At 48.2% G+C, this 14,011-nt stretch overlaps 1 protein-coding gene across 4 annotated transcripts in view; it reads left to right on the top strand.

Annotated features, from left to right (window-relative positions):
• Positions 1 to 14,011, top strand: part of dst (dystonin) — a 614,201-nt gene that overhangs the window by 441,076 nt on the left and 159,114 nt on the right. For all 4 annotated transcript variants that reach the window (XM_080191940.1, XM_080191941.1, XM_080191942.1 and 1 more), the window contains one exon: positions 2,753 to 4,224. In XM_080191940.1, coding sequence (XP_080048066.1) covers positions 2,753 to 4,224 — 1,472 coding nt within the window. The remainder of the gene's footprint in view (positions 1 to 2,752; positions 4,225 to 14,011) is intronic.

Here is a 14,011-nt window from a genome sequence, read left to right as displayed (position 1 = left end):
ACCTTCTGGAGTTTCTCGGTTGAGTTCAATACAAAGATATACGAGGAACGGTACAGCACAGGAGCAAGCCCTTCGGACCTCTAAGCCTGCACCGATCACCTTGACCTATGTAGGCCAACTGCTTATATCCCTCTGTTCCCCGTTTGTTCATGTGTCTATCAAGATAAGCCTTCAAAGTCACTAACGTGTCTGCCTCACTTGGCAGTGCATTCCAGGCCCCCACCACCCTCTGTGTAAATATTTCCCCTGCACATCTCCACTGAACCTTCCCTCCCCCTTATCTTGAATTTGTGCACCCTTGTAATTGTCAACTCTGCCCTGGGGAAAAGCTTCTGACTGTCCACCCTATCTATACCCTTCCTAATTTTATAAACTTCTATTAGGCTGCCCCTCAGCCTCTGTCCTTCCTGGGAGAACAATCCCGGTTTATTCACTCTCTCCTCATAGCTAATACCCTCCGTACCAGGCAACATGCTGGTAAACCTTTGTTGTCCTCTCTCCAAAGCCTCCACGTCCTCCTTTTGATTTGCTATCTTTTGCTGATGCGATGGTGTGCTCTCTTGAGATATGTTAAGTTGGCCGGGTGGAGAGCTGTTCTCTCTTTCTCTCGACTTGAGAGATGGCAGTTGCTAACTCTTGTTTTTCCCTCTTGCCCTCTCTTTTATACCTGTGATGGTCTGTCAATTTTCCTACGATGAGGTTGATCTGATTTTTTTTTTTCAACATCATCAAATTCAAATCTTGTAGGTTCTTGGTGGCCGAGTGCCTGCTGTAAATTGATTGGTTAAATTCAAACGACGACAGGTTGCCTTTGCCGAGATCACTGCTTGATTTTTTGATACAACTGTTTCAGTCTGGGACTCTGGATGTACTTTACATTTTAAACTCCGAGCACTGAGACAAAACACCACCTTTTAAAGGAACACCGCAATGTCTTATTCTTCCCCACCCCCCGACCCCGAGCATTTTTAGAATTTTTCACACCTTTATCAACATCACATTCCAACTTCACAAACTCAGCTTTGCGACAATGAGCAGAGAGCGTGTGATACGGGTACACGTTCAAGCTAAATTCATCAGTGAGTTTAAAAAGTCACAAATGCAACAAATCTGAAACCGTAACGGCAAGGACACCGCATCAGGGAAAGGACAGTGTTAATTTATTAGATCCCGACAGTGCAGAAGGAGGCCATTCGGCCCATCGCGCCTGCACCCGACAAGAATTCAACCCAGGCCGTATCCCCATCTTTACCCTGCGAATCCCCCTGACACTAAGAGGCAACTTATCGTGGCCAATCAACCTAACCCGCACATCTTTGGACCGTGGGAGGAAACTGGAGCACCCGGAAGGAACCTACGCAGGCGCCGGGAAAACGTACAAACTCCACGCAAACCGTCACCAGAGGCTGGAATCGAACACGGGTCCCTGGCGCTGTGAGGCAGCAGTGCCAACCACTGTGCCACCGTGCCGCCAATTTCTTGTTGGTTAGGCAGTTTGAAAAGACATGCGAGATTTCAACTTCACGAATAGAGGCGTAAAGTACAAAAGCGTGGAAGTTCTGCTAGAACTTCACAAGACACAGTCGAAGTGTCGCGTTCAACTCTGGGCGCCGCACTCTAGGGATTGGGATGTTAAGGCCTTGGAAATGGGGCTGAGGGGATTTACTGAAATGGTGCCACGATTGAGGGCCTACTGGCAAGGCTTGGAGGCTGGGGCTGTTACCAAAGATAGTTAAGGGGTCATTTAATAAAGGTGTTCAGAGTTATCAGATGTTTCTATATGATAAAACTGTTGAGAGGATTGGTAATCGGTGTAAACAGATTAATTATAATTAGAAAGAACCAGATGGGTCGGGGCAGATGTTGGATGATTTCAATGCAATGAGTAATTACGTTCGGGGATGCACTGTCTGAAAGAGCAGTAGAACCTATTCATTTCTAACTTTCCAGAGGGAATTGGATGAACACTTGGAAGGTAAAATGTCACAGGACTGTGTAGGGGAGGAAGGCCATGTGACCATAGAAATCATAGAATCCCTATGATGCAGAAGGACTCCATTTGGCCCATCAGGTCTGCACCGACCACAAACCCACCCAGTCCCTACCCCCATAACCCATCCATTTCCCTAGCTAGTCCCCCGACACTAAGGGAGAATTTAGCACGGCCAATCCACCTCACCCACACATCTTTGGACTGTGGGAGGAAATTGGCGCTCCCGGAAGAAACCCACACGGACACGGGGAGAATGTGCAAACTCCGCATAGACAGTGACCCAAGCCGGGAATCAAACCAGAGTCCCCGGCGCCGGTCAGCACTGTGGTGCAGTGGTTAGCTCTGCACCAGCACCAGGGACCAGGGTTCGATTCCCACCTTGGGTCACTGTCTGTCTATGAGGAGTCTGCAAGTTCTCTCTGGGTCTGCATGAGTTTCCTCCGGGTGCTCCGGTTTCCGCCCACGGTCCAAAGATGTGGTGGGTGAGGTGGATTGGCCGTGCTAAGTTGCCCCTTGGTGTCAGGGGGACTAGCTAGGGAAATGCATGGGGTGATGGGGATAGGGACTGAGTGGGGTTATCGTTGGTGTAGACTGGATGGGCCAAATGGCCTCCTTCTGCTCTGTGGGGTTCTATGATTCTAACTCTTTCAAAGAGTTGACACAGGGCCAAAAGACCATCTCCTGCGTAGTCCATTCTATTTAGGTGGGAAAATGAATCCACGTCATGAAATAACATGTTATCATTTCCTTTTGATAAAGGAAAGCGGGTCCACCAGCTTCAGTCGGCTCTTGCCAATTCCGAGCAGTTTCAGCAGATGTTCGATGACTTTCAGACCTGGATGGGCGGAAAGCGCAGCGAGCAGGATCAGAGAGCTCCCATATCGGCCAAACTGGAGACCCTGAGCCTGCTGATCGACGAGCAGGCTGACTTTCAGAAATCCCTGGCCCAGAAAGCTGGCTCCTACGAGATGATCCTGGCCGAAGGCGAGGCCATCCTCCGCAACATGCAGCCCGGGGATGAGCAGGCCGCCCTGCAAGGCCGGCTGGGCAGCCTGCGGGCCAACTGGGAAGAACTGGCCAAGCAGGTGGAGGCCCGGCAGGAGAGGCTGAGGGACGGCTTCCAGAAAGCCCAGAGGTACCGGGAGTGCGTGGAGCGCCTCCTGCCCTGGGCGCGGGAGTGCGAGGAGAAGGCTTCTCGGGTGCAAGTCCCCAGCAACGCGGCGGAGATCGAGTCTGCGCTGGCGAGCCTTCGCGGCCTACAGAACGACGTGGACAAACACCGGCGGGCGTTAGAGTCCTTGAACAGCGCTGCCGACAGCTTGATCGAAGCCAGCCAGGCTGACCTGGGCGACGTCCAGGGCGAGAAGGCTGCGGTCAACCAGAAAGTCGACTCGCTCAATGAGCAGCTGCGTCTCAAGGTTAATTCCCTGGACGAGATGGCGAAATGCGTGAGGGAGTTTCAGAACACTCTCAAAGAGGCCAGGAAGCAACTGGACGGAGCCAAGCAGCAACTGGAGCTCCACGATGCCCTCGGACCCCAGGCGTACAGCAACAAGTCCCTGACCAACATGAACACCCAGCAGAAGGCGCTTCAGGCTCTGACACCACAAGTGGAGAATGTCAAGCGCCTTGCTCAGACGCTGGCCGCCGGTACCACGGACGTAGAGGGCACGTCCTTGATGCTGCGCCAAGCCGATGCCTTACAGGAGGATTACGGCTCGGTGAGTCAGCAGGTGCGGGAGAGGTGCTGCTTCCTGGAAACCAAGCTCCAAGGCATCGGGCAGTTCCAACACAACATCCGGGAGATGTTTTCCCTATTTGCTGACCTCGATGACGAACTGGACAGCATGGCTCCCGTGGGAAGGGACCCGGACTCTCTCCGCGACCAGAAAGACGGCATCCGGGAGTTCATTGTCAGGCTTCAGGAGCTGACGGCGAACATCGAAGGCGCAAAGAAAGAGGGGAAGCAGATGCTGGAGTCGGCAAGTTCTCCAGACTTGCTGGGCTTGAAACGGGATCTGGACGCTCTGAGCAAACAGTGCAATAAACTGCTGGACAGGGCAATGATCAGGCAGGAGCAAGTGGAAAGCAACCTTGCCAGGGTTGAAGAATTTGACAGTAAGTGCAAGACTTTCAGCGAATTGGTGGCCATCGCTGAGGAGCACGAGGAGAGCCAAGGCAGCGTTGGGACGGAAACGGACATCATTAACCAACAACTAGAATCATTCAAGGTAGGACGCTGCTTCCTCATCTATCCCTTGTAGCCAGTGCATTGTCCAATTTCTTGTGGGGTTTTTTTTTTACAATCGTGCATTTGGGATATTTAATTATGTTACAGATGTTATATAGCTTCAATTTCTCTTGTTGATGTGGTGGTTTCAGGTTGAGCCAAGCAATTGTTGTGGCAACTCCACACCATTAATGAATGAATTTGTGGTCTTTGAAATGAGGGCTTTCTTTCTGTTGCTAAAGCTGGGGTGCTGAATATTACAATATTAGTGAGCAGCTGAAATGACGACACATTTTGAATTTGATTTGTTATTGTCACATGTTTTGGGATACAGTGGAAAAGTGTTGTTTCTTGTGAACTATACAGACAAGGCATACCGTTCATAGAGTACATGGGGAGAAGGAAAGGAGAGAGTGCAGAATGTAGTGTTAATCATTGCTCGGGTGTAAAGACCAACTTAATGCAAGGTAGGTCCATTCACAAGTCTGATGGCAGCAGGGAAGAAGCTGTTCTTGAGTCGGTTGGTACGTGACCTCAGACTTCTGTATCTTTTTCCCGATGGAAGAAGGTGGAAGAGAGAACGTCCGGTGTGTGTGTGGTGTTTTTAATTATCTTGGCTGCTTTCCTGAGTCAAGGGGAAGTGTAGACGTCATCAATGGATGGGAGGCTGGTTTGAGAGATGAACTGGGCTTCATTCACAACCCTCTGTAGTTTCTTGCAGGCTTGGACAGCGCAGGAGCCTGACCAAGCTGTGATACGACCGGAAAGAATGCTTTGTATGGTGCATCTGTAAAAGTTGGCAGGAGCTGTAGCTGGCATTCCAAATTTCCTAAGCCTCCTGAGAAAGTAGAGGTGTAGGTGGGCTTTCTTAATTATAGTGTCGGCATGCGGGGGGGGGGTCCAGGACAGGTTGTTGGTGATCTGGATATTTGCGAGGTCTGGCTAGGGCACTGTCCAATCCAAGTTCAATCAGAAATTAAGTTACTTTGTTTGTGTGAGTTTCTAGAATTGAGATTTGTGCATCCTGATGAGAGAAGGAAGCTGTGCTTCATAAGTCTGTCCCTTGAGGAATTTGTCAGATGTTTTGCCCAGCTGATCTCTTCACTTTATTTATTTTGATTTGATTTATTATTCTCACATGTATGAACATACAGTGAAAAGTATTGTTTCTTGTGTGCTGTACAGACAAGGCATACCATTCATAGAGAAGGAAAGGAGAGTGTGCAGAATGTAGTGTTACAGTCACAGCTAGGGTGTAGAGAAAGGTCAACTTAACACAAGGTAGGTCCATTCAAAAGTCTGATGGCAGCAGGAAGAAGCTGTTCTCAAGTCAGTTGGTACATGACCTCAGACTTTTGTATCCTTTTCCCCGATGGAAGAAGTTGGAAGAGAGAATGTCCAAGGTGCCTGTGGTCCTTGATTATGCTGGCTGTTTTGACAAGCCGGCAGGAAATGTAGACAGAGTCAATGGATGGGAGGCTGGTTTGCGTGATGGACTGGGCTGTATTCACGGCCTTTTGTAGTTCCTTGCGGTCTTGGCAGAGCAGGAACCATACCAAGCTGTGATACAACCAGGAAGAATGCCTTCTGTGGTGCGTCTGTAAAAGTTGGTGAGAGTCGTAGCTGACGTGTCAAATTTCCTTCACCTTCTGAGAAAGTAGAGGCATTGGTGGGCTTTCATAACTGTAGTGTCGGCAGAGGGAACTGGACAAATATTCATTCATGGGACATAGGCGTCGCTGGCTGGCAGCATTTATTGCCCATCCCTCGTTGCTCTTGGAGGGCAGTTGAGAGTCAACCACATTGCTAAGTCTCTGGGGTCACATGTAAGTCAGACCAGGTAAGGATGGTAGATTTCCTTTCCTACAGGACATTAGTGAACTAGATGAGTTTTTCTGACAATTGACAATGGTTTCATGGTCATCAGTAGACTCTTAATTCCAGATTTTTTTGTATTGAATTCCCATTTTACCATCTGCCACAGTGTGATTCGAACCCAGGTCCCCAGAACATTATCTGAGTTTCTAGATTAGTAGTCTGGCGATAATACCATTAGGCCATCCCCTCCCTTCCCTCATCTAACTCATGCCCCACCCCGAACCCTGCTCTGGATAACACCATTTCAGTTTTCTATCCCTGGTTTTCCCTGCTTTCCTCCCCTTCTTTCCTGAAGGCTGGAGTTGTAGTGGGAATGGGGATCCTCCGGCACCTGAAGTCGTCTTGTTATCTCACCTTGGAGTATCAGGAGGCTATGCACCCTTGCAGGAAGCTTTCTTTGTATTCAGACACATGGACAGTTCAGAAAGATCAGCTTATTGTGAGGTAGGTCCATTCAAAAGTCTGATAGCAGCAGGGAAGAAGCTGTTCTCAAGTTGGGTGATGCGTGACCTCAGACTTTTGTATGGTTTTTCCCGATGGAAGAAGGTGGAAGAGTGAATGTCCAGGGTGAGTGGTGCCCTTGATTATGCTGGCTGCTTTGCCGAGGCAGCTGGAAGTGTAGACAGAGTCAATGGATGGGAGGCTGGTTTGTACGATGGACTGGGCTATATGTTTATGACCCTTTGTAGTTCCTTGCGATCTTGGACAGAGAAGGAGCCATACCAGTGCACCGAACCAGCATGTCTTTTGGGCCATGGGAGGAAACTGCAGTGCCCGGAGGAAACCCACGCAGACACGGGGAGAACGTGCAGACTCGGCACAGTCCGTGACCCAAGCTGGGAATCGAACCGGGTCCCTGGCGTTGTGAGGTGGCAGTGCTAACCACTGTTTGCTTTGGTCAGTACTACTCTGGGAATCAGCATCGACCCGCTGTTGCCCACAACAGTTCACCTCGTCACTTTGACAGCCTGACAGGCCCACGCCCATCTAAACAAAATTCTGCTTTCAAATTCCCACCTTCCCCCACCAAGAGAAAGTCCAATGAAAATCAGAAGAAACCATAAAACTACAATAGCCCCGAGCACCGAGTAAACAATATCGGAGAAGCTTCTTTACACGGAGAGCGGTGAGATTGTAGAGCTTTTTTTTTTGCCACGTGGATTGGAGGAAGTTGGAAACATCAAAACATTTAAGGGAGGTTGGATGGGATAGAAGGAACGGAAGTGATATGTGGGCAGGGGGAGGCTGAGTGAGCAGGGAGAATTTGAGTGGGAGCAGGTTCGTGTGGAGTGTGACATAGACCAATGCACTGTAAATTCTCTCCAAGCCACGGCAACTAACATGAATCACCAATATATCTGGTACTGGTGCGAATCAAGGTGGTGGGGGGAATATAATCAGGTTTCGAAGCGCGCGTGGGCCCTGTTTACTTTTGGATGTCCAGCTTTTTCATCACTTCATCAAATCTTCCAGTAATTGTTGCCTAGTTTATGTGAATTGTTAAGATTCGCAGAAAGGTCATGGGAATAAAATTGTCTTTCCCATATTGTCAGCATCTGTAGGAAGGTTCTAAAATCCCAGAAATGCTTTCAAAATGAAAGACAAGGTTCAAATGGTAACACTAATTGGTTGACAGAGTAGAATCCCCAGATTACTTTGCATGTCTGAACCTCAAAGATAAATGTTTTCCTCTGGTTCCTGGCCTTCCAGCTGGCCTTGAATCCTCTGGGGAAAGTGATTGAGGTAATGTGTTTTTTTTTGTAGTGATGCTTACTGGAAGGTAAATATTGTTGTGGAGATGCTGGCGTTGGACTGGGGTAAACACAGTAAGCAGTCTCATAACACCAGGTTAAAGTCCAACAGGTTTAGTTGGTAGTAATCCCACAAGCTTTTGGAAACGGTGTTCCTTCACCGTTTCCGAAAGCTTGTGGGATTACTATCAAATAAACTGGTTGGACTTTAACCTGGTGTTGTCAGATAAATATTGGTCAGAGCACCCCGGTGGCACTGTGGTTAGCACTGCTGTTTCACAGCACCAGAGACTCGGGTTTGATTCCCGGCTTGGGGTCACTGTCTGTGTGGAGTCTGCACGTTCTCCCAGTGTCTGCATGGGTTTCCTCTGGGTGGTTCAGTTTCCTCCAACAGTCCAAAGATGCATTTGCTGTGCTGAATTGACCCTTAATGGCAAGGGGACTGAGAGGGTATATCTATGGGGTTATGGGGATAGGGCCTGGGTTGTCGATGCAGGCTTGATGGGCCGAATGGTCGCATCCTGCTCCGTGGAGATTCTATGATTCGAAATTCTCCCTCAGTCTACCCAAACAGGCGCCGGAGTGTGGCGACTAAGGGATTTTCACAGTAACTTCTTTGCAGTGTGAACGTCAGCCAATTGTGACAGTAATGAATAAACTTCAATAGTAAACTCATCTGCTCGTCTTCAAAGTGGCGCCGTGGGATCCTTGGAGGACAGAGAGGGTAGGATTATTGTCTCATCACAAGGACACCTTCTTCGACAGTGCAGCACTCTCTCAGTGGGAAAGTCAGCCTGAATTTTTGTCATCAGGGCTCCAGAGTGGGAATGCAGCGGAACCTGCAATCTTGTCAATCAACTGAGCCACAACAGACAAGCATGATCAGTAAATGAGCAGTGAGATCCTGAGTGAGTGTTGTATTGTTGGACGCCCTGTCCATCAGTCACAGGTTCGTCCAAGAGTTCTAATACCCCAAAATGTTTATTCCTTAACCAAAACCGACTGAAGTAGGTTAAAACGCTGTTGTTTGTGGCAACTTGCTGTGTATAAATTGGCTGCCGGGTTCCATTTCTTGACTCTTGTTTTGGTAGCGCTCCTGTGAAGTTCCTCGGCATGTTTTACCACATCAGTGGTGCTAGGTTTCCCAATGTTGTTCATCTAAATGTGCTCCACACATCGGGTGGTTTAGGGTTTCTGTTGTTCGCGAGATTTCCAGATTTGATTTGATTTGTTATTGTCACATGTATTGGCGTTCAGTGAAAAGTATTGTTCCGTGCGCGCTGTTCAGACAAAACATCCCGTTCACAGAGAAGGAAAGGAGAGGGTGCAGAATGTGGTGTTACAGTCATTGCTAGGGTTTAGAGAAAGACCAACTTAGCGCCAGATAGGTCCATTCAAAAATCTGATGGCAGCAGGTGGGAGAATATCAGATTCGGGGATAACTGGGCTTGGACTGCTACCTTGCCCACCCCATGCCCTCCCTGCCAATGTATGAGTGGTTTGCCAACATGCAGTCAGTATTGGGTGAATAGAAACTTCCTCCAGCTAACTGTTGGAAAGACCAAAGCCTGAGTCTTCTGCCTCTACCACAAACTCCACTCTCCCCCTGGCAAATGTCTGAGACTGAACCAGGCTGTTCACAACCTCAGTCATATTTGATGTCTTACATCAACTTCCAACCACAGATCGGTGCCATGACTGAGACCCTACTTGCACATCTGTAATTTCACCTGACTGTCCCCACCTCAGCGCATCTGCTGAAACCCACATCCACGCCACTGTTACCTCCAGACGTGACTATTCCAACACATTCTATCATCCACAAACTTAAAGTATAAAACTTATTTGTAAGTCACAAGTAAGCTTATATTAATACTGCAATAAAGTTACTGTGAAAATCCACATTTTGGTGCTCGTTCCAGTACGTTGAGGGAGAATTTAGCATGACCAGTGCACCTAATCAGCGTGTCTTTCGGACTGTGGGAGGAAACCGGGGCACCCAGAGGAAACCCACGCAGACACGGGGAGAACATGCAAACTCCACACTGACAGTGACCCAAGCTGGGAATTGAACACGGGTCCATGGAGCTGTGAGGCAGCAGTGCTAATCATTGTACCACCGTACTGTCTACCACTGTGCCCCCTTAAGCTCATCCTATGTCCTTACCGATGTGAAGTCACCTTCATCCATTATCCCTGTACTCATTCATTTACATTGATTTCCACTTTAACAATGTCGTGAATTTCAAATACTCACTCTTGTTTTCAAATCCCTCCACGGCCTTGATTCTCTGCCAGCCCTGCACACTTCCCAGATATCTGTGTTCCTCCAGTTCTCTCCTCTCGCGTTTCCCCGATCTTAATGTGCCCCCGTAGGCAGCCGTGCCTACAACTGCCTAGACTCTTAAGTTCTGCAATTTCCTCCCTTAACCTCGCTACCATCTCCACACATTGCCTCTCTCCTCCTTTAAGAGAACCCTTCAAATCTACCTCTTTGACCAAAGTTGTAGTCTTGTGCCCCAGTGTCTCATTTACCGTGGCACAGTAGTTAGCACTGCTGCCTCGATTCCCGGCTTGGGTCGCTGTCTGCATGGGTCTGCACGTTCTCTCCATGTCTCCATTGATTTCTTCTGGGTGCTCTGGTTTCCTCCCACAGTCTGAAAGACGTGCTGGTTAGGTGCATTGGCCGTGCTAAATTCTCCCTCAGTGTACCCGAACAGGCGCCGGAGTGTGGCTGATTGCGGGGATGGCAGGACTGATGTATGAGGAGAGATTGACTAGGTTAGGATTGTTTTTGCTGGAGTTCAGATGAATGAGGGGAGTTCTTAGACAGACATATACAATTCTAACAGGACTAGACAGATAGGATGTTCCTGATGGTGGGGGAGTCCAGAACCAGGAGTCACAGTCTGAGGATTCAGGGTAGACCATTTAGGATGGAAATGAGGAGACATTTCTTCACCCAAAGAGCGGTGAGCCTGTGGAATTCATTACCACAGGAAGTAATTGGTGCCAGAACATTGAATGTATTCAAGAGGCGGCTGGATATAGCACTTGGGTCAAAAAAGATGAAAGATTATGGGGAGAAAGCAGGATTAGGCTATTGAGTTGGACAATCAGCCATGATTGTGATGAGTGGCGGAGCAGGCTCGAAGGGCCAAATGGCCTCCTCCTGCTCCTATCTCCTATGTTTCTATGTCTAGGGTATTTTCACAGTAACTTCATTGCGGCGAGAATGTGTGTCTACTTGTGACACTCATAAAATAAACATTGCCATCTTTTTAATAACATTTCTCTGAAGCATCTTGGAATGTTGTACTCCTAAAGGCGCTATATAAATGCAGGTTAGCTGCGCTCATTCAGATGTGAAGATTTTTGGATTGAGCGATGAGGGTGGCTCATTTCCACAAGAGTTCCGGTGGATTTTTTTTTAGTGAGGATGGAGAATAAATGGGGACGGAAGACAAAATAATTTTTGTTTTCTTGAACAGTTCCTTTTTGAAATGAAAGCCAGACTTTATATAATAAATGTTTTTATTATCACTTTCAGTGCTTGGTGTCCTCCGCTGGATTTAAAACACAAGCGATGTTTAATCAGACACCACAATCATTTCTGGATAGAATTCTGATTGGGATTTCTTGTTTAATCACCGGACACAGTACACAATAAAGAATAAAATAGTCATTGTCCTATCTATTACAAATCATGTTCAGTAGTTTTACAACACATGGTTCCGAGGAGACCTGTTCTGAGCCATTTCATAGAATCCAACAGTGCAGAAGGAGGCCATTCAGCCCATCGAGTCTGCACCAACCACAATCCCACCCAAGCCCTATCCTCATAACCCCACACGTTTGGCCTAGCTGGTCCCCCTGACACTAAGGGGCAAGTTAGCTTGGCCAATCCACCTGACACGAGCACCTTTGGAGTGTGGGAGGCAACCGGAGGAAACCCATGCAGACACGGGGAGAACGTGCAGACTCCACACAGACACTGACCCAAGCCAGGAATTGAACCCGGGTCCCTGGCGCTGTGAGGCAGCAGTGCTAACCACTGTGCCACCGTGCCGCCCCGTTTCTGAGCGTTATGCCACACGGAAACCTTTACATATTCGCACCTGAAAGGAGTCAAATCGAGTTGGAGGGAAACTTTTTCTGTTGGCGGAGGAGCCTCAGACAAGGAAACATGATGTTAAAATCAGAGCTGGACCCATTGTGGGGCGTAGTTCGGAAACACAACTTCATGCAAAGAGCTGTGCCAGTGTGCAACTTTCTCCCACACAAAGCAACAGACACTCGCTCAATAATTTAAAATCTGAGATAGATTTTTGCTATCAGAGAGGACTGATGGATATGGAACCAAGGCGATTATGTGGAGTTCAGATACAAAGCAGCCACAATCTAATTGAAAGGTCAGGCAAGTTTGAGGGAGTGAATAGCTTCCCCGCCCCCCCCAGTTCCTGTTGGTGTTTTGTTTTATAACTTAGAAGTTCAGTCACAAGCAGAGAACTTCAGATTCTCCCACAGTTCGCTCAATCTCCCTCCTGTGTCTAAACAAGAAGGGGTCAATAAAATTGATTGCCCTCATGACGAGGTTTACCTCTCCCTGAAAGCTGAGGTTGGGGGTCAGAGAGAGGGAGGCATAAATGTCTGTGGCTAAAATTGCCCCTTTAGTGTCCTGAGATGTGGAGGTTAGAGGGATTAGTGGGTAAAATATGTAGAGATCTGGGGGCAGGGCCTGTGTGGGATTGTGGTCAGTGCGGACTCGATGGGCCGAATGGCCTCTTTCTGTACTGTAGGGACTCTGTGATCCTATTGATTCTACTCTGTGTGCACATTGGGAAGCTTGGCTGTCCTTTCTCAGATATTTCCTCCTCGATCATAGAATCTCTACAACGCAGAAGGAGGCCAATCAGCCCATCGAGTCTGCACCAGAAACAGTCCCACCCAGCCAGTATTCATGTAACCCTACGTATTTACCCTGACACTAGGGGCAATTTAGCATGGCCAATCAACCGAACCTTGCACACCTTTTGAACTGTGGGGGGAAACTGGAGCACCCGGAGGAAGCCCACGCAGACACGGGGAGAATGTGCAGACTCCGCACAGACAGGGCTGGAATTGATCCTGGGTCCCTGGCGCTGTGAGGCAGCAACGCTAACCGCCGTGCCACCGTGCTGCCCGCAATGTAGACCACTAGCTCTCAACTTAAGCACAGTTTTAGGAGTGTTTTTGTATGTATGTTTGTGTGTGTGTGTGTGTGTGTGTGTGTTTTTGACTTTATACATGACACAACTAGTTCCCACAATAAACTTGTCCCGCATCGATGTGCAGATACATTGTACAGGAAGTTCCGATTCCGCCAGAATATCCAGTAGACAATATCCCTCTAAAGAAAGCTTGCTGTACAACATGTGCTGATAACGTGCTGTCAGTAACTTGCCTTGATCCCTGGCTGAAACTCGAGCCTCACAAAGAAAGTTGTTCCTGCCCAAGATGTGGATTTTCTGAATTGTGAAGTCATGGGTCAGTAGGGTATTTTTAGCAAAAGAACGCTTTCTTCCAAGGTTCTCCTTACAACATGTCCTTAAAGGGTAAAAGGTGGCCTGGGAAGGAATTGTTCCTTATTTACATTACTGTCCACATCCATGTCGTGGAAGATTAGGTTGACCATGACTGTGGTTTTTTTTAATTCATTAGTGGGACATGGGCATCACTGGTAGGCCCAGCATTTATTGATGTGGAGACGCTGCTGCTGGGGTAAACACAGTAAGAATGCTTACAACACCAGGTTAAAGTCCAACAGGTTTATTTGGTCGCAAAAGCCACTAGCTTTCGGAGCACTGTCCCTTCATCAGGTGAGAAAAATTGAGTTCAAATTCCACCATCTGCCATGGCGCGATTCGAACCCAGGTCCCCAGAACATTAGCTGAGTTTCTGGATTTATAGTATGTCAAAAATACCACTGAGGCCATCGTCTCCCCCAAGCCGATTTTATAACAAGACGGATCTTGCCACAGGTGTGGGTTTCAAGTCATCCATTGGCTTGACTTCATTCTTGCCCAAGAGCTCAGGGAAGGCTTCTGGAGGAGGGGTAAGTTCCACCAGTGGTGAAGCTTTCCAGTGTCCAGCAGCTCCAACCAGTTCCTCATTTAACAA

The sequence above is a fragment of the Carcharhinus amblyrhynchos genome, chromosome 7 (assembly GCF_965287045.1).
Source record: "Carcharhinus amblyrhynchos chromosome 7, sCarAmb.v2.hapA, whole genome shotgun sequence".
Taxonomy (NCBI): domain Eukaryota; kingdom Metazoa; phylum Chordata; class Chondrichthyes; order Carcharhiniformes; family Carcharhinidae; genus Carcharhinus; species Carcharhinus amblyrhynchos.
This window is presented reverse-complemented; position numbering and strand designations above follow the sequence as displayed.